The sequence below is a fragment of the Ailuropoda melanoleuca genome, chromosome 10 (assembly GCF_002007445.2).
Source record: "Ailuropoda melanoleuca isolate Jingjing chromosome 10, ASM200744v2, whole genome shotgun sequence".
NCBI lineage: Eukaryota > Metazoa > Chordata > Mammalia > Carnivora > Ursidae > Ailuropoda > Ailuropoda melanoleuca.
In genome coordinates, this window is record NC_048227.1 from 91,260,836 (window position 1) to 91,285,319 (window position 24,484).

The 24,484-nt window shown below is 37.6% G+C and overlaps 1 protein-coding gene and 1 pseudogene across 1 annotated transcript in view; both read left to right on the forward strand.

Moving 5' to 3' along the window:
- ADGB (androglobin) overlaps window positions 1-24,484 on the forward strand; it is a 162,908-nt gene that overhangs the window by 130,178 nt on the left and 8,246 nt on the right. Inside the window, exons 28-33 of the mRNA XM_034669608.1 lie at window positions 1,064-1,263; window positions 3,402-3,513; window positions 12,057-12,229; window positions 17,881-18,057; window positions 18,805-18,907; window positions 21,641-21,847. Of these exons, the coding sequence (XP_034525499.1) occupies window positions 1,064-1,263; window positions 3,402-3,513; window positions 12,057-12,229; window positions 17,881-18,057; window positions 18,805-18,907; window positions 21,641-21,847 (972 nt within the window). The remainder of the gene's footprint in view (window positions 1-1,063; window positions 1,264-3,401; window positions 3,514-12,056; window positions 12,230-17,880; window positions 18,058-18,804; window positions 18,908-21,640; window positions 21,848-24,484) is intronic.
- On the forward strand, window positions 13,185-15,797 carry LOC105234719 (annotated as a pseudogene).

Sequence of the window (24,484 nt, forward strand, 5' to 3'; positions counted from 1 at the left end):
AGGTGGCTACCGCTTCCCGGCGCCCTGACACGGCGGCTCCCTCCCCCTTCTGTTTAGCTTCCGATATCTGTGCGCGGTTTCATGGCTCCCCGCTTCGTACCTCGATACTCAGCGCTGGAGATGTTCATTTGTAGAGATCCAGATGTATCTTCCTGCGTCTCAGGCTGATTCCGTGGATATTCCTGCTGGTCTGGTACCTATCCAGCTCAACTCAGGGGACCGGCTGAAAAAGGTGTCCCCTACTCCTCCGCCATCTTAACCTCCCCTCCTAGTCTTGCTTCTTGAACCTGACAACACTGCTGTTCACTGTTTGGACTCTGCTTCCCTGTGCCGCAATCGAGAAGGTGCTCATAGGCAAAAATCGGCAGAAGTGGACAGATCTTCCTGTATGTTTCCTTTCTTTCGAGGATGACAGCTCTGGGCTGTGCATTGTTTAATGGCTGAAAACAGTTGCTTTATACATTTTCTCTAATTTTATTTTTTTCATGGCTTTGAGTAGATCCAGTGCCCATTATTTTGTTATGCCTAAAACTGGAATTTCTCTGAGTCATTCACTTAGGTTCTCTCCATGTATGTTGATCAATTAATAACATTGGGCACATTTCTATTTTTTATCCCTCCAAATGGTAGTTTTATTATATTTTAATTACAAAAACATGAATAGAGAAATTAAAAATAAAATGAAAGTCTTACATAAGTATAATAACATACACACACGGTGTATTAAACACTGAAGAAGTCAGAATATATGGTATTAGTTTAGTGTCATTCAAGCGACACAAAATGAATGAAAAATTGTTGAATTGTTGTACATTCTTGTAGCAATCAGTGGTTGCTCAGAATATGCATTGCTCTATGCAAGTCACAGGCTATTACATAAGTTTCTTTAAGACAAGAATATCACCCAGAAGCTAGCGATATTGCTTTTTTATCTCATTAAAACAAAACAAATTGACCCGTTCCTCTGTGTGTCTTATAAAAGGATATGCCGAAAGAACACAGTCAGTCATAACTATGCATTTCACACAATTTAACTTAAGTGTAATAAATTTCTCCTTTTCAGCTAGCAAACAAATTCTTTTAACACATGCTGCAACCAAGAAGGACCAAGAATTGTACATCAAGAAGAAATCTACCCAGGGAAGTCAGAAATCCTATAAGGGTAGACCGGCAGGTGCGATCGTAGACACTGGACAGCCCATTCTGGAGGAGGAAACTGTCAGCATGCCTACCATAGAAGAAAATGCTAGCACTCCACAGCGGGTATATTTATGTTTAAGAGAACCCTTCAACGAGTGGTATTACTCCTAAAAATCTAACAAAAATAACGATGATTCTTTCCCTCAGCTTTGTCAACGTATATGACACTTTCTATCTGCAATGCCACCAGTGTAGAACAGAATCAAGGGACTGAACATTATTTAATAGTTTCTCTGTGCGCAGGTGTTAAAGTATATGGCAAGTTTAATGTGTATACTAACCCTATACCGTAGATGTAAATATCTTATGTTACATGAGTTATGAGGCTCTATAATTGTGAGAAAGGTCACATATTAATAAAAACTAATTTGCACATTCCTTAAGTTAAAAATATATAGGTATATGTAAAATAAGGGACAATTCATGTAATTTCAAGCAACAGAAGAAAACATGTATCCACCAGAAACAAAACAAATAAATAAATAAAAAGAAATATAAATGAAAGTTCAGAAATAAATCCTAATATGACTAATGGCAATAAACATAAATGAATTACTAATCAATTAAAAGAAAAAAAAAGTAAAGTTAGATTAAAAAGTAAGATCCAACTATAAGTAGCCTACAAGTGACACGTTTAAACAAAATGGCACAGAAAGTTTAAAGTTGGACTGAGAGAACTGTGATGATATTAACACATCACAGTGCACAGAATTCATGAAGGATATTGTGTAAAAATAAAAGGAAGAATATAACAAGTAAATATGACCATAACTAACATATAGCATAACTTAACTGTCCAGACTCAATGAATAAAAAGCAAAACCTCTTTAGAACTACAAAGAAAAATAAACTTAGTTAATAGTTGAAGACTTTAATATACGACTCTCAGAAATGAATAGATCAAGCTAAAAAAAATACACATGATCTCTAGGATTTGAAAAACTTAAGGATAAGTTTAATTCTTTAGATATTTGTGTAGAACACTTCACCTAATAAATTGAGAATATACCTTTTCATAGCACACATAGGAAGCCTCAATAAAAGCCACAGTATATTATATAGATGTTATCTGAACATAATGAAATAGTACAGAAATTAGTAAAACAGCTAAAATCCCATAAATGTGGAAGCAAAATAAAATATGCTAAATAGTTCTTTAGTTACAAAGAACATCATAAAAGGAAATCATGAATATGAAGAACTAAACAACTAAAAAATACAAATCAAAATTTGTAACCACTCTAAAGTAGCATTCAGTGGAATGTTGACTTTCAAGTTAATTCATTAGGAAGCATGAATGATTAAAAACAAATGAGCTAAGCTATTAAAACAAAAAGTTAGAAAAAGAGCAAAAGAATAACTCAAAGAAAAAAGAAGAAAAAGTTTTAATAAAAGCGAGGGTAAAAATTAATAAAATGGGGAGCAAAATTTAGCAAGATTAATGAACCTTGAGCTTTTTTAAGATCAGTAAGTGGACATGCTTCTTGTAACACCAGTGAAGAAGGGGAAAAAAAAGAAAATATAAATAAACCAAATACAGAACAACAACAAAAAAATAGGGTGGAGGTATAAATGCAAGCAACAGGTTTTTTAAAAAAATTAAACTATTAAACACAACTCTATGCTAGTGAATTTAAGACTTAAGAGAGAAAGATATAACAAATGCTTGGGGTGAGGGAGGACAGGCAAAGCTACTTCAATAAAAGATAGAAAATGTGAAATAATAATAATAATAATAATAATAATAATAAAGAATAATAATGCTGAAATGCTAATCAAAGTTTTACCTTTCCAAAAGTCATAGGCCCACCTGGCTTCACAGAATAGATCTAACAGATTTTCAAGGAGTAAATTGTCCTAGAAAACAGAAAACCAGCACAAAGTTCCCAATTCTTTTTAAGAGATTAATGTAATCCTGACTCCAAAACTGAGGAGTAACAAACGTAAAATAAGTAAGTTTCATTTTTAAACATGGATGCAAAAATTATTCATACTAGACTATATAATGGCAGGTGTTGGTGGGGACGTGAGGATGAATTTTATAGACTGTGATCTTATAAAATTTTGGAGAACACCTGATAGTATTTGACCAAATTATGATTGTGTCATCCAGAAAAATTATGTATTTATTATTTGCTTATTAGTCATATACTATGTTTATTTTTATTATTTATGCTTGAACATTGCATTTTATTTCACAGGTCAACAAGTACATCATACAATGTTTGGTATTGTATAACAGTTGGCCCCTCACTGAAAGTCAGCAGGCATTTGTTCAAGCACTAAAAGAATTGGAGAAAAATGATAGCAAAGGTATGTCCCCCTAAATATTAGTCATATACCTTATATTTTATATAAATATTTAATAGTAAATTAATCATGTAATTATTGGAACAGTATTGCTTACAATTTGCATTTCATATCCCATGGCATTTTCTGTTTTATTAATTGATTATGTTTCAAAATCTTTACTACTTGGTTTGTAAGAACCAAAAATATATGATTGTTTAGCCTTAGTTTAAACATGTTTTGTCCAGTTAGCAAAAATTACTTGATGATTATCTAAGAAATGTACAGAAGTCTTTTCTGTTATAAAATTGTACTTGTCTCAGTTGTTGAGATAGTGGTTCTTAAAATATTCAAGAGAAGGAGAATCTCCAAGTGAAAGAAGATTCAGGTTTATTTTTTTCAAATATAAGCTACTCTCAAAATTCCTGAGGAGGAAGTTTGATGCATTAGAAAAAGATACTTGCAAAGTGGACCCATGCAGTTCAGACCCATGTTGTTCAAGGGTCAACAGTATTTCCTATGAGAACACAATACCGTTGAGGGTAGGGAGTTCCATGAATTCTTGCCTATTCAATCTTGTGTTATCCATAGTGCAGACAGTGCACCCAGTAATCACTCCATGTTATTTGTCGAATATGGGAAAGAAAGGATACATCTAAGCTACTCTTATTATTATTGCCCTTATTCACTAATTGTCAAAAACACTGTTCACACATTTGCTTGCTTATACTAACTGCATGAACCTGTTCATTTAAAGGCTTGATAGAAGTTTGTTTATCACCAAAGTTAAGAGAAAGCTGTTATTACTGAACTAAATCTTTATAAGAGGGGACAGATTACAGGGTGAGACATAAAATCCAAAGAAAAGTTATAAAATTAATGACCCCAAGAGTCCCCATTTCCTTTCCAATGTATTGAGCGTGCATCCATGGAACACATGGCACTCCACGGGGATTTTGAACTTGTCTGCCTCCCCATTGCCCCTCTGTCGCTGGGAAAGGGACTCTGCCTCAGCCTCAGCATTGCATCTCTAGAACCAGATAGAAGCTGTTAGTAAATGCTTATTGAACAAATGCGTGAGCTTGCTATGCCAGGAACAGCAGGAGCGTCTAAGTTCTAATGGCATCTTGGCCTGAGGGCTTGAGAAGATTCTGGGCTGTTTTGGGGTTGGCAAGAAAGTGTTGTGACCTTTATCAGCATCTAGCATGGACACATTTAGAGAAAGTGGGGGCGCCAGAGCTACACTGTGGCCACCTCTTGGCTATTTGTATGTGTTGTGTGTTTCCAGAGCAATTGCTCTGGTGCCCAAAATTTGTTTCTTGAATCAGGAGCTTTGCTACTGCTACTCATGATGTACTTAAAATCCCCAGAGGCAGGTACCCTTTCATGCATTCCCTGGGTAAATTCATAGAATGTGAATTTTGCTGAAACATCTCTTCATTCTGCCTGTACCTCTCCTCCAAGAGGCAGTACCCCCACTGCCCTGCTCCACTGAGAATATCTGAAATATAGAGCAGATACGACCTCAATCTAGATTTCTCATCTACCAGAAAAGAACACAATTATGATATGAATAAATGGCATATGGAAGCTGAAAACTCCTTTAAATCAGTCATTATCTCCACTTTCTCTGTAGTCCAAATCAAAATCTCATAGTTTATACTGTGCTAAAAAAAAAAATCTAGGTATTTTTTCCGATATAAATCAATGGAAATCTGCTTGAAATAATGGATGGTGCAAATTACTGGATGATTTTGTGTCCCCCTCCTATAAAGAAGTAGATAGTATGTGTTTAATATGAATTGGATTAAATATTTTATGCTAAAGATCTAGTCAAATAAAATATTCATAATTATAAAAATAAATCAAGATAATAGAGAAACAGCACTGTTTTGTGTGGACACGTGTATATGATGTGTGTTCAGCGAAGATATTATTTCTTTTTTTGTTTTTCATGGAAAGTGTATAGTACTATTAGATTTTACATTACCGTTCTGGGTATCAGGGATTTTAATAGATCAGAGAGTGAGAATCAAATCCTAGGGTTTTTTGTTTTCTTTTTTTTTTTTTTTCCTATGTGGGCTCTTTCATGATTTGTCTGTAGCTCTTCATACTTCTGATTTCTATATTAGAATATTCTGTTGCACCTGTCTTGACAAGCTCAAAATAGTCATGCTACTGTTGTTTATAGCAATGATCAGTGTGAACTCAGATCCACACGACAGGGAATAAATAATCCCAGCTTAATCATGGAAAGGAAATAACAGAAACAATCTTTCAAAATTCAGTTTGGGATCTTGTTCATGGGGAACACCTGTTTCTGAATAATGATCCAGCAAGATAGAAGAATGCACACCGATAAAGGAAATCTTTGTGAAAACATGCAAGCTGTTCAGGAACCGTAGCACCACATTGAACAATGCTGTTAGAATAGTGAATGAGGGGCTTTCTTTCCAACTCTTCAAGGTGAACTTCTAACATCTCAAAAGGTGCAAAATACCTTCAAATACCCTCAAGTCTAGTCAAATGCCGGTTTTTAAAATTTCTGGGTATATTTTCTTCAATAATTAGAAATTTGTTCCCATAATACATAAATTGAGTGAATTATGTAAACTTGACGTAAAATGGGAATCTTTAGAAAAAGAAGAAATGACACTTTGAAGTGGAGACACACTGGCGGGGGGCGGGGGGTGGTGTGCGCTTGAATGGTTTGTATGATGAAGTCCCGAAGAATACCAAGCAGGGGAAGTGAACAGCAGCTTTGGAAGTGAAAGTGTCGAGAAGATTGTGTCTCAGAAGGTAGGCAGGAGCCTATTTTGGACACACCTGACCTGCAGGGCCACCCACCAGGTGTAAGGTGTGGCTGGAGAGAAGCTAATTCCCGTCAGAGGAATGCACAAAACGGAGTGACCAGGAAAGCCCTGTGCACATGTCTCACTATTCGAGGCCATTCCCCTTCTCGACCTGGGTCAGGAATGGGGGGGAAGAAAGGTTCAGAAATGCTTTCTTGTGCTTAGCTCACAGAAATTCTTTATTGTTAATATGAGCACTTCATCTACTGTTAGTCATAGGTGACCCTAGATTGCCACCACTCTTCAAAAATATATGAGTGGGTCGGAGAGCAAAAGGGGTACACGCAGGAAAAAAATGAGTATATACCAACATGTTGAAGTGGTTATGGCTCATTTACATTTTTTTAGTATCTAAAGACAAGATTTAATTTATAACTGAAACTGTGTAAGTCAGAATTTTTAAATGAGCACTTACTATTTTAATCAAAACAAAACAAAACAAACCGAAAAGAATGTAATTGCATTTTGTAAGCAAAAAGAAAACACTGGAGAGATCTAAAAATTTGGTTATTATGATTATGATTTTTTTTTAGTTGCTTTATGGGCCTCTTGTTGCACTGTGTACTTTTCATATATTATCCTCAATTCTCATGAAAAAATCTGAAAGGTAGTTATTACCATCCTGATTTTACACATGAGAAAATGAAGCTTAGATGCTGTCAATAATTTGCCTACATTTACACAGCTGGAAGAAGCAGAGTAAAGATTTCTTTTTTTTTTTTTAAGATTTTATTTATTTATTTGACAGAGAGAGAGGCAGCGAGAGAGGGAACGCAAGCAGTGGGATTGGGAGAGTGAGAAGCAGGCCTCCTGCTGAGCAGGGAGCCTGATGCGGGCTTGATCCCAGAACGCCAAGATCATGACCTGAGCCCAAGGCAGACGCCCAATGACTGACCCACCCAGGCGCCCCCAGAGTAAAGATTTTCACCTACATCTGACTTATTTCAAAGCTCAGAACCTTCCCACTGTACCATTTTGTCCTTTAGAGACTTTCTAACTAGTAGCATTGACATAGCCCTGACGGTTGTGGTGGTGACAGCTGCTAACATTTATGTCAGGGCTTTGGGAAGCTTAATGTATACTGACCCCAGGAATCCTCACAATAAGCCCGTGAGGTGGTTGCTGGAACTATTCTTATTTTATGTCTGAGAACACGGAGGCACACACTGTTCCTGGAGCTTGCCCATGGTCACACAGTTAGGAACTGGCCCAGCTAGGATTTTGAATGGGAGTTAACTACCTAGCAAGGGTTTTTGGATGGAAATAATAATACATGGGAGTACCAATTTCAGATCTTTATTGTATCTTCAGTAATGTCTCTATTTAGGGAACTGTTTATATTTCTTTACTGAACATACAAGTTTGCATGAAGTGCCTCACCATGCTTTTCCTGGAGATCTTTTAAGTTCATCAACTTTAAGTTGTCCAAAGCTGATGGAGTTCCACTAAACAAACCAATATGACAAACCATCATATTTAATACATTGAGGTATATTAATGGATAAATGTTAAAATTCCAGAGGAAACTAAAAAATTAATATCTGAAATAATCACAGTAGTATAATTCATGAAATAGTATAATGTAAAGTATAGAGTTGGGTAATGGTACAAAATTAATAATATAAGTTTTTTTAAGTTAACATTTATTAGACTCACGTTGGCGATCATTTTGCAACATGTACAAATATCAAATTATTAAGTTGTCTACCTGAAACTAATAGTGTTTTATGTCAGTTATACCTCAATAAAAAAATAAAAATATAAAAAGAAGGAAAAGAAAAGGAAGTTACTATCAAATGGAGAAATACAGCATAACAGCAGAAATGCCTTAGGCTATCTGAAACTGGGCTATTGATCACCTGAGAAATTAGAATGGTAACTCCTCTCTTTAAGGTTGTTGTGGAGTTTCAAGATAGTATATGTGAAGTTCCTAGAACCTGGTAGCCCTCACGAAAATGGTATTCCCATTATATGTAACCAACTAGAAGTCTCTCGGAATAATTGCATCTTCTTTTTTTGACATCACATTTGACAATTTTATGTGTGAATGAGCAGCTACTAAAATTAAATTACATGTTGCATTGTATCATACATTGCTGCTGAAAGCAGCCAGCAAATAAATTCAGAATTGAATTGTATTTAAAATGAACTAGGAAATTTTTTTCTATTTGAAAGCCTATTTTGGCCAATCTTATGAAAGCTAAGCAGCTTTTGAATTCACAATAATCAGTGTCATGTTTATAAATGTGGATTTTTAGGCAGCCATTTTGTTTAAATGAAAACATATCGATATGTCAACTTACATGTGTCAATTATATTCATAACTCAAGACCTACAAACTTCAATTTTAAGGGTATGATGTACTTTATTTAATTTTTTTAAAAGATTTTATTTCTTTATTTATTTGAGAGATAGACTGAGCAATAGAGAGAGCATAATCTGGGGGTGGGGGGTGTGGTGGTGGTGGAGACGCAGAGGGAGAAGCGCACTCCCTGCTGAGCAGGGGGCCCGATGTGGGATGTGAGGCTGGATCCCAGATTCCTGGGATGATGACCTGAGCTGAAGGCAGCGGCTCCCAGGTATGATGTATTCTGGAAAAATTGTTACTAAAATCTTCAATTTTTTTAAAGTTTATTTATTTATTTGAGAGAGGGAAAGTGAGCAAGAGAGAGAGCACAAGCCGGGTGGGGGGGTAGGCAGAGGGCTCAATCCCAGGACCCTGGGATCATGACCCAAGCTGAAGGCAGATGCTTCACTGAATGAGCCACCCAGGTGCCCCCTAATGTCTTCACTGATTAATTTAGCTTACTTTTTCAATTATAAATACTTTAGATCAAGAAGAAATTAATCAAGTGGTTTTTTTCATTAGTATATTGGTATCCTAATTTAAAATTTTATGTACATCCTGAATTCAATGGAAATATCACCACATTTACTTATTTAAATTCAACATTTAATGTCAATGAGAAATAAAATTTATAATTTTCTCTAAAAATTCACATCTTTATAACCCATGATAAAAAAACTAAGGTCTGAAATAAAACTATGTTCAACTCAGAATATTTCTGTTATAAATTTTTAAGAAGCTTGTCTTCTGGTTAACATGAGACAACAGTGCCACCTTTAGTATATTTTAATACCTAAGCTCTAGTAAAAATTGCTTGCTGAGACAGGTGATGTTTTCTTAAGGATATAGAAATTGGGGGATCTGGAGCAGGTAACACTTGGTGATATCATCAACCTTCATATATAATTAGTTGTGTGCTATTTTAAAGTCTTTTTGCCAATATGTTATATTTTTATGTTACTTGCCTACACTTTTCAGGTTCTAGTCTATTTGCAAAGTTACATATGAACTTTGTTTATCATTCTCAAAAGTCTTTGTTTTCAAGTCCCACCCAATTTTATTAGCAGGACTATAACACTATTTTCTTAACTCTAATTAATAATATATTGTTCTTTCTTAGGCACAATGTATGCATGGTGTTTCCAATTCAAGGTCTTTGAAGAAACCACACATGATGAGATTAGCTATCTATCTATATCTATCTATCTATCATCTATCTATCTATCTATCTATCTATCTATCTATCTATCTATATCATCTATCTATCTATCTTATCTATCTATCTATCTATCTATATCTATCTATCTATATCTATCTATCTATCATCTATCTATCTATCATCTACCTATCTATCTATCTATTTATCTATCATCTATCTATCTATCATCTAAAGATTTTCCTGTTTACATTTACCAAGTGCTGCCACACTTGGTAAATGTATACCTTATCCTGAGCAAGTATCCTAGTTTAGAAATTATGTTGATGTTCAAATCTCAGCCGGATTTAGTCCCTGGATACATAAATCTAAACCTTGAATTTTAATCATAAAAAATATGTTTTCTGTAATTTTTATGTCTTATTATCCACTGAAGATTTCTGTCTACTGTATTCTGGATAAATGTAAGGCAGTGTAAGAGGAAAACTGAAGTCATGATGCTAAAGGTCTTTTCAAGTTCATTTCATCAACAGATACTACCTGAGCATTTATTTTCTTCAAGGGGCATATTAGTTTATTTCAGAGGTCATGTACTCTAGAGCTCTTCTAATTACATGAATATACCATGTGAGGTCACGTTTGTCACAGGTTTTGAATTAGTAGGATATCTTACACCTTATTGATATATGGTGCTTATTGATACATACGCTCTCCACACATCCAGGTTCCCTATAAAATTGCACATACTGAAGTTGAACAATCTGATCGTGAATACACACTATGAGTTCAGAATTATACTAGCTGAAGTTAGGGATCAAAATGAGGCATATAATGATATTCTGGCCTATAGAGAACTTGCAGTTCATGGGAAAGAATGTTACTATACTGTATGCCATTAAACGATAGGGAAATTATTTTACTTTATATATCATAGTGTAAAGGAAGAGGATGGTGTGCCCCTGCTGTATGCCTGACACTGTACTATGTGCTCACATATGTAAACTTGAATATTGGAATATGTTAATTTGAAGGGAATCAAATACACCTGCTTATATGATTTAAAGTCTAAGGCCTATGGGTAGTAAGAAAAAGAAAGCCCCAGAAATACGTATTGGAGCAGTTTGAGATTCAATTCCAGCTGACAACTGTCAATATCTTAAAAACCCAGAGTGTATGATACCAGGTACAATCCTATTTTAAATGCCCCACATAGTTTATTCGTAAGTCCCATGGGCATGGTATTAACATCTCCATTATACAGAGAAGAAAACAAATTCAAAAGAATGTAATAAACCTGCCAAAGTGAACCTACTCAGTGGCTGATCCAAGATTCACCTCCAAGTCATTTGATTATATGACCAAAGAATTTTCCCTAGGACAACACTACTCAGCAACTGGGATTGTTGGCAGAAAGACAAGTTGCTCCCTTGTAAAGTTGTGGTCCTTACAGTCCGTTTGCAGTCATTCAGGATGATCTGCCCTAACTCAAAAGTAGCTGATAACTGGCATTAAGCCATCGATAAGAACTGGATTCTTGACAATTACTATTTTACTTTGCTAATAGGATGACTTACAGACTCCAGTTTTCGAAAGGGGCTGACATATCCTTGGAACTCATGTTTGAATCCTAATTCAACTCCCAACAGTTGGGGGAATGTAAGCAAATTCTTGAATCTGCCCTGTTGGGGTGCTTTGAAAATTAAAAAAAAGAAAGAAACATAGTAGGGATTCAACAAATGTTATCTGTTCCTCTGCCACTTAAATATGTAGTTGTTAGAAAGAATGACTAGAACATAAGGCAAAAAACCCTTCACATCCTCCTTCGAACAAGCAGAGAGAGGAGAATAATACATATTATAGCAAAGATAAACAAATTCAGTACTGTAGTGGAGATCCTGGCCAAAGAAATTAGGCAAGAAAATGTACTGAAAGTATCCAGACTGGAAACAAATTAGATAGTGATAATTTTTGCATAACCTTACAAATATGTCAAAACCTACTGATCCCTACACTTCAGTGGTGTGTGGTATGTGAATTAGCTCTCAATTTTGTAAAAGAGAGTCACACAGATCTTTATAAAATATTTTTTTAAAAAAGAAAAGAAATCCAAACATCTTAAACTAAGAACTTTTTTCCTGACTTGCTCTCCTTCTCCTGCATGACATGATTTTATTGTTATGATTCACCGGTTTCCATTTTTCTGTCTCTCTAGCTCACGGAGAGAAACGTGAGGAATTAGTTACCTTGGGAAGCCCAGATTCTCATACTATTAGTGAGGGGCAAAAATCTTCAGGAACTTCCAAAACAACAAGAAAAGGCAAAGACAAGTCTTCAGAGAAAGACAAGACAGCCAAAGAAAAACAAGCCCCTCGCTTTGAGCCTCAGGTCGGTGTGGTACTCTTTCTTATTGGAGTCATTTAATAAATGTATGTTCATTGAGTCTCCCCTTGTCTCTCTCTTCCAAGGACAAAACTGAAAAATTCCATCTCCTTGATTCTAGCAACCATCTAGATAAACTTAAGGACATTCTTTGGACACCTTCTGCAAACTTCTTTTCCTAGTTTAGTATCAAAAATCATTAATCAAACTTTTAAGACATAAGTGTCTGTAAGACACGGTTTTGGGGCTTTGGGATTCTCATATTAATAGTAATACAGTCTCTATCTTCAAAGAACTTGCAGTCACACGGAGGAGGCCGAAAGTAAACAGAGTTTCAATGTTAGATATTACATGTGAAGTGGTGGGAAGAAGAGGCACTTACTTCTAATCTCTTTCTCCTGGAGGAGCCAGATTCTGACCTGAGTCAGTGAGCAGAGACATTCGAAGGTGAAAAAGAAAACAATCTCTGTGTTCTGTTTTTCTGGGTTTTGTTTGTTTTATTTGTGGCTTTTTGTGTTGTTTTTTTTTTCTAGCATTAAAGTATGAGAGATGGGGCTGGAGGGGTGAGAAAGAATCAGGAGGAAGAGGGCCTTTAAGCCTCAATAGGAGGCTGGGACTCTATCTACAGCCCAGAGGTCATGACTCCAAATTCCTTCAGGGCCAGTTAGGTAATTACAACGATTAGGGGTAAGGAAGAGGACGTGGGGGCAGAGTTGAGGAGTGCAAGCATAGGCCTAAAGATACTCAAATTCATGTTATTTAAAAACACTGAACTCAAAATACCTATGAGGAAAAAATCTTCCCAGCATTTGTGATCACTCTTTAGGCTAAGTTGGGCTGGGGGTGAGATGGGGGATGGGAGGTTAGAAAAATGTATTGATGTGATCAGATTTATATTTCAGATACCCTGGTAGCTTTTGAAGGTATACATTTAAAGGGGAAAAGACTAGGAGTGGGGAGAATGATTCAAGAAAGTAGTGCAGTAGTCCAGGCAAAAGAGGGCAAGGTGTACCAGGTACAGGTAAGATAGGAAGAAGAAGACAAAAAAGAACTATCAAGGAAACAAACAGTGTACGTTGTTATTAATCCCAAGTGGGTGGTAAGGAACAAGAAGAAATAAAGGACACTCTCAGGCTTGCGACTGAATCAACAGAATAGGATGTTGGTACCAGTAGTATAGGACAATAAAGGGGAATTAACAAATTAGGAGAAGAGATACTGATCATGTCCTACACTTCAGTAGTGGAAAAAAAGTCCACTTGCATTGCCAAGATTGAATTTTTTTAAAAGGTTTTATTTATTTACATTAGCGAGAGAGTGCGTGTGTGTGCACATGTGTGTGGGGACAAGGGACAGAGGGAGAGAGAGTCCTGAGCAGACTTCATGCTGAGTGCAGAGCCTGATGCTGGGTTGGATCTCAGGACCCTGAGATCACAGCCTGAGCTGAGACCAAGAGTTGGATGCTTAACCGACTGAGCCACCCAGGAGCCCCACCAAAGTTTAATTTCCCAGTTGGAGTCCACCCTTGGAAACATTGTGAAATAAAAAGCTTAACCTGACCTCTGCTAGGGGTGTAATGGAACTGATGGGGGGTGGGGGTGGCCCTTTGGCTGGGGCTCTCCCCGTTGTGTTGGGACTCAGCGGTGCAGGCTGACCGTAATCAATGTCAGTGCTGGGAAGAGGCAAGTTGCCAAGGCTGCAGGAACAGTTGCAGCCTACGTCTGTGATGCAAGAAGTTTTGTGGGAAGCAGAGAAGCAGCTGCATTACTGGAGGATAAGTTATATCAGTCTACAAAGAGGTTTTCATACAAGGAAAATAAGAGGTAAATGGACCAAGGTGAAGCCGAAGGCAGATGTGTAACCTACTGAGATATCCAGGCATCCTGAGTCATTCCAGTTTTTATCAAATCATATTAATTCATACTTCAAATGTGAGGGGAAAATGCCTCATAGGCATAAACATTCCCAGGATAAATCAGAAATTGAAGATAAACATGTTGAAGAAGAAAAATCCAGTTCTCCAGACCCTGGCATCCTGACTGACAAGAAGCTATGCTCACATTTTCTTTATGCACTGTGGACAAGCCTGCAAGCCCCACTGGGACAGCTGAGATTGTTCCAGTTTCAACTAAACAAAGTACTGCTTAACTTATTTCCTTATCCCATTGAAGGTGTTCAAGCCTGATAGCCAGTTATACCGGTGGGCTTATCCCCAGATCAAAGTATGATGGAGTCGGAAGAACAAAAGCAGGTGATTAAAGCTGAGCGGGTTATGGCAAAGACAAGAAAGCAGAGGAGAAAAAGAATTTCTCTCTTTAGCAAGAAAAGAATACAAGGGTGAGTATTAATGACAGACAGAACCTGGGCTTTAGTTCAAACATTACGAACAACAGACCCAAAGCTTTGCATTAACAGGATTGAAGAACTGACTCTTCATCTGCGGGAATGTCTCCAGGGAAAAGAAGTGGCTTCCACGGAAAGAATTAATTTATATTTATTACAACTGATACAAGAAGGGCGCTCTTCAGGCCTTAGTTGGCTACATGAAGCCAATGAAAGGCAGAGGTATCCACATTCTCACAATTGTTGGCAGAGGAGTAAGGGGGTGTGGTGGCTCTTCAGTTACTCTGAAAATTAGTTGAACTTACTTAGAAGTCAGTTCCTCAGCTCCTTGACTGCCTTTGAGCTGTAAGCACGTGCTAAATGAGTTTTCATGCTGGGGTTGTTTCATAGGGCCCTGCATGAATGTGGGGAATTGTATCAAAAATTAGTATCACCCGTGTTTTCACAAAATGTCATTGTTAAAGCAGTAAAAATGAGAGGGAGCCGGGCATTTTGTGAGTCAAACGTGGGGAAGTACACTTAAAGTTAGATTGGGTTATGAACTAATGATTAAAGAGCAAGAAGTCCCACCTGTCCTGAGATAGCGACAGTCAGTACCATGACAGCAGGGGGAGAATGCCAAAGCTTTTGTGTTCAGAAACTACGGTCATTTCCCTGGAGTCGACTCTCCCTATTTGGGAAGCTGTCAGTGTAAAATGTGTCAGGCCGTTTGAGCCTCACCTGCTACCCCAGGCTACACTGTAGAGCTTCCATTTGGGAAATGATCTTCATCAAGGCGGTTGGCTTCTGAATAACTCCTCAGCATTAACGCTGCATGAGCGTAAATATCTTTTGCCAGATGTCCTGCTAGAGTGCATAGTATCCCCAGGCACTGGACGTTACGAGAGACACGTGAGAGACACTGTGATAGACATAAGCTCAAAAACCAAATGGTCTAATGTTACAGACAGTGCCACAGATACAGAAGTCCATATCGTACTTGACGATTTATTACTTCCTGACCCTTCCTATAAATTCAGTCCCATAATGTGTGGCAACATACCTCTAGATGGAAGTCAAAATGAAAAGCTGCAGTTGGAAAGGTTGACGTACATAAAAAGAAATGAAGAAGAAAATGAAAATGCTTGCAAAAATACCAAGTCAAGGAAAAGGAATTTTGCAGAAAATTAGTGATTGGATAAAACTAAAAACGGACATGTATGATGGCCTTCCACTCTTTTCGAAACTGTGATGGATGTGAGGATATATTATCAAAAACGAGAAGCTTGTTCAGACGATTCACCATTTAATAAGGCATCGTGGGATTCAGCCTGAGTTAACTTTGAAATACTCCTGAATTCTGGGGAATCCTGGAAAAGATGGTGCTTGCATCAGTTTGCACAGCACAAAGTGTAGGCTAGGTTACAGAATTCATATGGGAATTGGGTTTTTAAGATATGAATAACTAAGCTTTAGGAATCTTAATATTGTGCCAGTTGGTTAGTAGACATTAGTGTTATATTGTCTCATGTTTGAAAAAGTGTTAATACATGTGCCAAAAAAGAAACTGACAACTGGGATATTATACTTTATTTTTACTTTAATCACCATAATCATGTTGAATTTATTTGATCATCAATTTTATTTCATGTGGAAAAGCTAATTTCTTCTTAAATTTACATTACTTATGTTTTCATTAGCTATATTTTACAATCCAAATGCTGCCTTTTACTGTAATATCTAAATGGATACAAAAAAAAAGTTTCTCTACTAAGGGATTATTACATTTGAAAGGACCAGATACAGTTTTCTATTTAAAATTAGGTTATTTTAACGTTATTTGGTTAGAAAACATAGGTGAAGTGGTTTCAATCAACCACTTTGTTCCCCTTGAAACTTTAAGATAATGCTATATGTTAACTTTTCTAGATATAGCTCCAGTTTATCATTTAGTGTTAAGAAATCAAGTATTTGAATGCAATGAGAAAATATTCTTATCAACAAAATAAATTATTGACATTTAAAACAAATAAGCTTAACTCAATCCATAAATTCTTACAGGTTCCCCCCACCTCAAATCCTTCATCATATTCCCTTTTCTGATCCCAGAGACATTTCTGATAAACTCATTTATCAAGCAATATAAAAGATGATAAAACCTTTTGTACTGTGTTGTAAAAGGAAGAAATAAAAGAATTTCTACTTGTGAAATTTAAATTCTCATCTGAATATTAGCGGACTACTGTAGAAAGCAAGAAGATCTCTTCGGTAACATGACACCAAACTGCCTGCAAGAACATTATTCAGTGGCTCTACAGATCTCTGCTTCCCCATCTGCATTATTTAACATGGATAATTGACATTGTTTCAATCATATGTAAAGTGCTAGTAACCACATTAGATTCAAGCCTCTCTCCCTACCAGATGGTCACCAATGAGCCTCACTTATCTAGATATTTCAAGTCCTAAGTCAATCTGCTCTCAGCCTATGGCTCATAAAAATGAAAATAATCCTAGAAGATATCAAAATGTTAACTTTCATAATGAGTATATATCCAGTATATCCACACCTGGACATGATCAACTATTCCTACCCTAATTTTTATAAAGAGGTAGAGTGCAACCCCAAATGTAATTTAGAATTTTTTCTTTCTTTCTTTCTTTCTTTCTTTCTTTCTTTCTTTCTTTCTTTCTTTCTTTCTTTCTTTCTTTCTCTTCTTTCTTTTTTGTTTATAGTTTTAGATAAAATCTGCCTGTAGTGAAATGCAGTAATCTTAATTGTACAATTCAATGAATTTTGACTAGTGCATTCGCTCTGTAATCCACATCTCTCTCAAGGTATAAAGTGTAGATCATTTCCATAAGCTTGGAGATTCCCTCAAACCTCTTTGCAATGGATTCTGTCATCTTCACACCTCACCCCAGACAGCTGTTTTGTCTGTTCTGGAATTTCATACAAATAAATCATGCAAGATGTGTTCTTTTGTGCTCAGCTTTTTTATCTCAGTAAGACATCTACCTGTAAGATCCATCTGGATTGTGGTATACATCAGTACTTTATTACTTTGTATTGTTAAATAGTGTTCAATGATGTGGACAGATGATAACTTGTTTATCTATTCATCAATTGATAAACATTTATATTGTTTCCCTTTTTTTGGCTCTTACAAATATGAGACTGTAATGAATTTTTTGTCCAAGTGTTTTTGTGAACATGTGTTTTCATTTCTCCTGGGTAAATACTTAATAATGAAATTATGGATCATGGGCTAAAATCCAGACCCTTTTGAATGGAGGAAAACGCCTGACCCAAAGGTTTTTATTTTATTTATCAGATATCCACTGTTCACCCTCAACAAGAAGACCCAAATAAACCCTACTGGATTTTGAGGTTGGTCACTGAACACAATGAAGCAGAATTTTTTGAAGTGAAAAAAGATACCGAACGAGCAGATGAAATCCGAGCCATGAAGCAAGCCTGGGAGATGACTGAGCCAGGAAGAGCTATCAAGGTCACCTGAGTTTGAAAAGTTGTTTTTTAACTTCCATTCCTAGGCATTGGTCTGAAGCAAGAGCCATGTTGGTGAAAATGCATGGTCCTTCCTTTAGCAACGGTATCTGGAATTTTGTTAGACACTCACTAGCTACACGTTTAGACCACATTTGAGCACATTGTGAGATGTTGTGCAGATGACTGATACCAGATGACTCTCAAAAACAAAGCACATAATGGTACCACTTATTGGCCCAAATTATGGGTTCCCTCATCCTTTCACGTAGTGTGGGCTGTATCCATGCCTGTCCTCACATTCCCAAGTAAGAAAGCATAAACATATTTAATATGTGTTTTCATGGACTTTGAACAGCCTTGAGTGGATAAAAGGCTGTCCTGCCCCTTGTGGGATGCGCATTCTTCACGTCTCCCTCCCTACTGTATTTTCTGTAAGAATCATCACTACGGCGAGCTGTTATTACTCATATGTTCTTCATGTCCCCACTCAGGGTTATTAAGCCAGATGAAAAAGGCCCAGGAGCAAATGAATCTAAGGCTGCCTGCCTCGTGTATTCATTTTAGGACTGCTTCTTCGTTGGTTCTCAGAAATACTGTCAGAATTGTGGATGGCTCAGAATTTGAGGATATTGGCTAATAAGAGCTGGCCTAGTTCAAGCTGCCGTATTCATTTATGCTTTCCTGTTTATCTCATGGATTCCTTAAATGTTGTTGCCTGGACTGTTCGTTGATAGTGTTTGTTCTTTAGGCTTCCCAGGCTCGCCTGCGTTACCTCAGCCAGTTCATTAAGAAAGTACCAGATGCGGACAGCACGCCTGTGTCTGACGGCCAAACCAAAGCGCAGGAGGAAGGTCAGTGAGCCCTGGCACAGCTCCTCAGAGCATGGAGCTGTGCCTTGCACCGAAAACACAGAGCATCTTATAGGATAGGGAAATAGGTTCTGAACTTTATTTGTTTATTTATTTATTTAGTCAGGCAGATGTTTGCTTTTTCCCCAAGTAGATATGGTTTTCTCCCTTAAGAAAAGATGAAACCAGAAATAAGAATGCACTCTAGTTCAAAGGTAACGGTGTGTGAACTTGAAGGCCGGCCCACGACTGTTAATCTGGCACCTTTCTAGTCAGAATAACTATAAACAATAACAGTAAGATAAAGCTAACTGCTTTTATTGAGTGATTGTCATGGGCCTACAACTGAAAACACTAATTATTTCATTGAATACTCACATGAATCCACTATAATCTATAATCTATAATATGATTTCCAACTTCCCAATAAGGACAAGGGCCCAGAAAAATTTGCTCTACAATTTGCTAAATTCACAAGATACCCAGAGACAGGGCCAGCTTGCAGACAGCTTTCCACAACCCAGAGCGCCTCTTACTAACCCTTGACTGCCTCCATCTATCACTTCACTGGGATGCCCGGGGAAGGCCGAAGGTGTTGACATCCCCAACCATGCTTTTCCACGTTTACATCCTCAGGAATATAATTCAATGATTGTTATAAAGATAATGCCCCTTAACTTTTCATATAAAGAGTATAAACAACTGGGGCACCTGGGTGGCACAGCGGTTAAGCGTCTGCCTTCGGCTCAGGGCGTGATCCCGGCGTTATGGGATCGAGCCCCACATCAGGCTCCTCTGCTATGAGCCTGCTTCTTCCTCCCCCACTCCCCCTTCTTGTGTTCCCCCTCTCGCTGGTTATCTCTATCTCTGTCAAATAAATAAATAAAATCTTTAAAAAAAAAAAAGAGTATAAACAACAAATATCACCCTGATTTTGTTTCCTGGGATGGGTATTCTTCACAGCACTTTTTGTTTATTATCTCCTTTTAACCCACAGCAACTATGAGGTAGACACTGCTCTTCCGACTTGACAGATAAAGAGACCGGTGGTCAGAGAGTCACCAAACTCTTCCTAAATCATGCATCTAAAAAGTGATAGGATTGGAATTTGAAATATTTCTAGCTCCCAAAGTACTCACTTTTCTAAGTGTTAAAGTCTAATGCCACATTAAGAATACAAAGGTGAATAGGTTTTATTATGATTCTATCATTTTATTTTTTTGAATTTTATTATTTTGTTAGGTTTTATTATTGTTTTTAAAAATGTATGAAGTTATGCAATGCAAAAGAAGAATGTTGCATTGGACGCTTGTTAAAAATGGCAAGGAAGACTATTCAAGACTATTGCAATAGGAGTCAAGTCTGTTGCAGTAGGAGAGAGTTTGAATTCAACTTTGAATACAGCAGGGACAAGCGGGGTTTTATAGTGACTAGGCAGGGACTGGGTGGAAAGTTATCCAGAAAACTTGGTTAGGTATTGAGGGTAGAGGAAGAGAGGAGCTGGATTGGATATCAAAGCACGGAGGGTGGGATTCTTGATAAATTAGTCTAGCAGGATTTTTTGCTAAAAGTGGGATTCGCAAGCCAAGGACAAGGCCTAGTGGAGAACAAGGCTCAAAGGAGGCTGACCTTGTCCTATGACATTCATGCAATAAAGACACAAATATTCATTGTACAGCTTGACAAATTTTTACATATGTATACACTCAGGAGCCACCATTTGGATCAAGGTATAAAACACTTAAACATCCCCAAAGTCTTCCTCATCCCCCTCCCCTCAGTCATTTTGTCCCTCAAGGTAACTTTGAGTCTGACCTCTATGACCCTGTTTTCATTTTCCTGTTCTTGAACTTCGTCTATTCGGACTCATAGGGTACGTACTTTCTATCCCGCACTGTTAAGCCGTTCTAACTCTTCTTGTCTCGGGATTGGCAAGGTGTGTTTTGTAAGAAATTTGTCTATTTTATCTAAGTTAAACTTCCTGGAATAGATTGTAATTTCTTTTTTCTTGATCCATTTTGCTCTAGGGGTACATCAATTTTAATAATATTCTAAAATGTATTTATTTCATTTTATTTCTCCATGCTTTAAAGCACTAACCTATATCACCTTTTATTCAAAGCAGAATATAGCATTAATTAAATTATCTGCAATTGATAAATATGGGAGGAAATGTCTGCATAATGTGGAAGTTGTGGTAGGTTTATACACAGTTTTTCCCCCCTAGGCATAAAGATCTAGAAAAGTGGGAGTAGAATTACAGCGTTAAGGAAAAACTTTCCAGCTTTGCAACTTCAGAAGCAAGAGCTCTTTTCAGGTCTATTTTAAGATAATTTTAGACAAGTGCCTAGACACAGGGTTCCCTCTCCAGAGAGGAGAACCCCATTCACATACATTTCCCACACAAGACAGGTTGTATTTCCTCCAGGGCCCACCCTAGCAGTGGCCCCAAAGGTTCAGACATCCCATTTCCATTTGCAGTGTCTCACCTCCCAAAAGCCTCTATTTCTGTGTGATGTGTTCATACCCTGAGATGCCGCTGGACACACTTGTGTTTCTGGGTCATCCGCAATGTTTTCTGAGGCTACCAATGATTGTTTTTGCTAGTGCTGTGGTTGGAGGTGGCGAAGCTTTCCAGTCCGCTCCAAACCTGGCTCCCACAAGCCCTCGTTACTTTCTGCATACGATTTTAGAGAATGCAAGTTTGTCTTGGGTAACACACATGTCACGTTGTAGTTGAAACGTCCTCAAGCTCCACAAAAGAGTCCGACACAAAGAGTTCCGTGAGTTCCGAGAGCAAAGATACCATACCAGCGGGGAGTATGCTGTGGAAGAAGTGGCAAATGGGCAAGGGCTTGAAGGATCTCTCCAAATCGGGGAGCAGCGAAAATGGAGGAACGTCCCCAGCTGGGAAGGAGGAGCAGAGTGTGCGAAAGGAAATCAGTAAGTATTATTCTCATTTGTAAGAAAAATAGGTACTTGGAAATAAAAATTCTGGAAAAGATACTAACAAACACATGTGATGCATAGGGTATAGCATAGAAAAGCTAGTATTTTGGATTCATAGGTCTTCATTTTGCCTATCAGAGTAGATAATCTGCTCAAGGACCTCATCACTCAGTAATTATCTTAAAGATACAAGTGGACCAAAAAAAAAAAAAAATCCCCATAGCAGGTGTACTTTTGTAGACTTCTCTGTGTCTACAAACACTAAAAATAAAATTGCAGTGTTACCAAACACAGATCCTTTTTGTTTTACCCATCATAGGCTACATGATATATTTTCTTTTGACCTTTTATAACACATTTTAAATATTTGGATTCTAAAATTTTAGAGGAGGGGAGTTTTCAGTGATGCACAAGCCACACTGATGTGGTTCACTTTTGTATAATGGGAATTCATATTTGTTTGCTAAAATGAATGTAAATCCTTCATGGAAGGTTTACAGAGAAATGTCTGTCTGTGCTGGCCTCGCTGAGGAAGGATTTCCTCTGAACAGTTCCTGGACTCTCTGTTGCTAAGGGACTAAGTGTCCTACGTGGTTGAAACCATAAATTGGGCTGCCCGTAGGGGATCCTGAGGCCCTTGCTCGTCCCTGAGTTGGAAGCACTACCTACGGTAGTGAGAGGGACCGCGGGGGTCAGCCCACTCTCAAGTTCTGTGACCATGGCCCGTTTGCCTCTCACGTGGTGTTACATTCTCCAATTATACCTCCATCAGTAGTAAAAATCTCACTTTTTATTCTCTACTTATTCAAAACTCAGGCAGGAATGAAAGATATTCTGGAAGGATGCATCCTCAGAAACACCAGTAAGGGTTCTTTTCTCAAAATTGCTAAACCAGCTTAAAATTTTTAAATTAAAAACTGTTTATGGCTAAAACATGTCCTTGAAGGATTTTCACAGGGAAGAGGAAAATTCCAAAATTCAAAGGGCTCTTTTACTATAGTAAAAAGAGATTCCATTTTTGAGCCAATATTTAGAAAGCAAGCACTCATTTAATAAATAATAACATGTGTGACATAACACTAAAACTTATTTAGAATAACATCTATTATTAATCATATTAATGATATTATATTAATTAATATTTATTATTATTAATTTTTATTAATATTTATTATATTAATATTAATTTGTAGAGTGGTTTTGCATCTATTATCTCACTGGAGCCTCTATGAACTAGACAAAGCGCATCTATCTTTGATAGATACTGCCATCTCTGCCTCAAAATTTAAGTGATTGATAAATGCCTCACTTGAGGACAGGAAGCTGGAACAGTGTAGAGTGAATCAGGACTCCAATCCTCGTGCTTTTCATTCCACATGTTGTGATCTCTAACGGAGCACAAACTTCTCCCCACACCTGGGTAAAGACCTGTGAAATGAAAATCTAATTACATTCGGAGGTTGAACTGTTTATTTATATGCTAACAAGGTAATTTTTTAAGTCGCAAAAATGGAACGTAATCATGATTCTTCACTCCAGCCTTGGGTAGTGTATTCCTGCAGTCATGGCATAGAGTCTATTTTTTGCGCAGAGCCCCAGACTGGTGTGGGGAAGGACCACTTCTGTGTCAGCTCTCCTGCCCCTCATTTCTTCACACTTTTGGCCATCAGTCTTCACACCTTTCTATTAAAGTTCACATCACTGTGAAAGAGTGTACTTTGGGACAGAAAGGAGGGGGCAGGAAACAGGGAGGAAAGGTAAACTTGAGTGGGAATGGAGGACTGGGGCCAAAGTGGCCTGTCCTCAAGCGAAAATGTCTCCAACTCGTTCTGAAATGTGTTTTATTATCACTTTTATCTAACATAAATAATGTATATATAATAAAATAATATGAAAAATATACTACATATAAATTTAATCACACAATATCAAGAAAAGTTGACCCCTTCTCCCTCCAAGAAGAGGTGTGCTGTTGGGTTTGGAGTACATCCTACAGGACTGAAACACGGCCATGGACTCCGGGTACTGGGATTGTAGAAGGAATCCTGCTGGAGAACCATGGGTCTGGTTGTCCAGCTGTTCTCTGGAACCCCGTGTGCTGCTCCCACCTCTGCTGTTGGTGTCCCATATTGGCTCTCACTCCTGGAGAAGCATCACCCACAAGAGATTACAGACCCTGTGAAAGCTTTGCAAGATCTGGCCTTTGTACTCAATAGATATTTGTGGTTCCCACAAAACTACGTCATTCTTGGGCTCCTGGGTGGCTCAGTTGGTTAAGCGTCTGCCTTTGGCTCAGGTCATGATCCCAGAGTCCCAGGATGGAGTCCTGCATCAGGCTCCCTGCTTAGCAGGGAGTTTGGTTCTCCCTCTGCCCTTCACCCCACTCATGCTGTCTCTCTCTCCCCCTAATAAATAAATAAAATTTTAAAAAACAAAACTAAACCAAACCTACCTTATTCTTGCTACTTCCTATTTTTTCCCTATTTTCATATAATAGGTAATTAGAACAATTTCCTTCGTAGTACCAGAGGGCATATGTAAACAATATCATTATGGATTTCACACCTAAGCATTCTTCCTCAATACCAAAGCCATCATCAAGTTCAACAGTCTAAACATTGCTTTCTATTT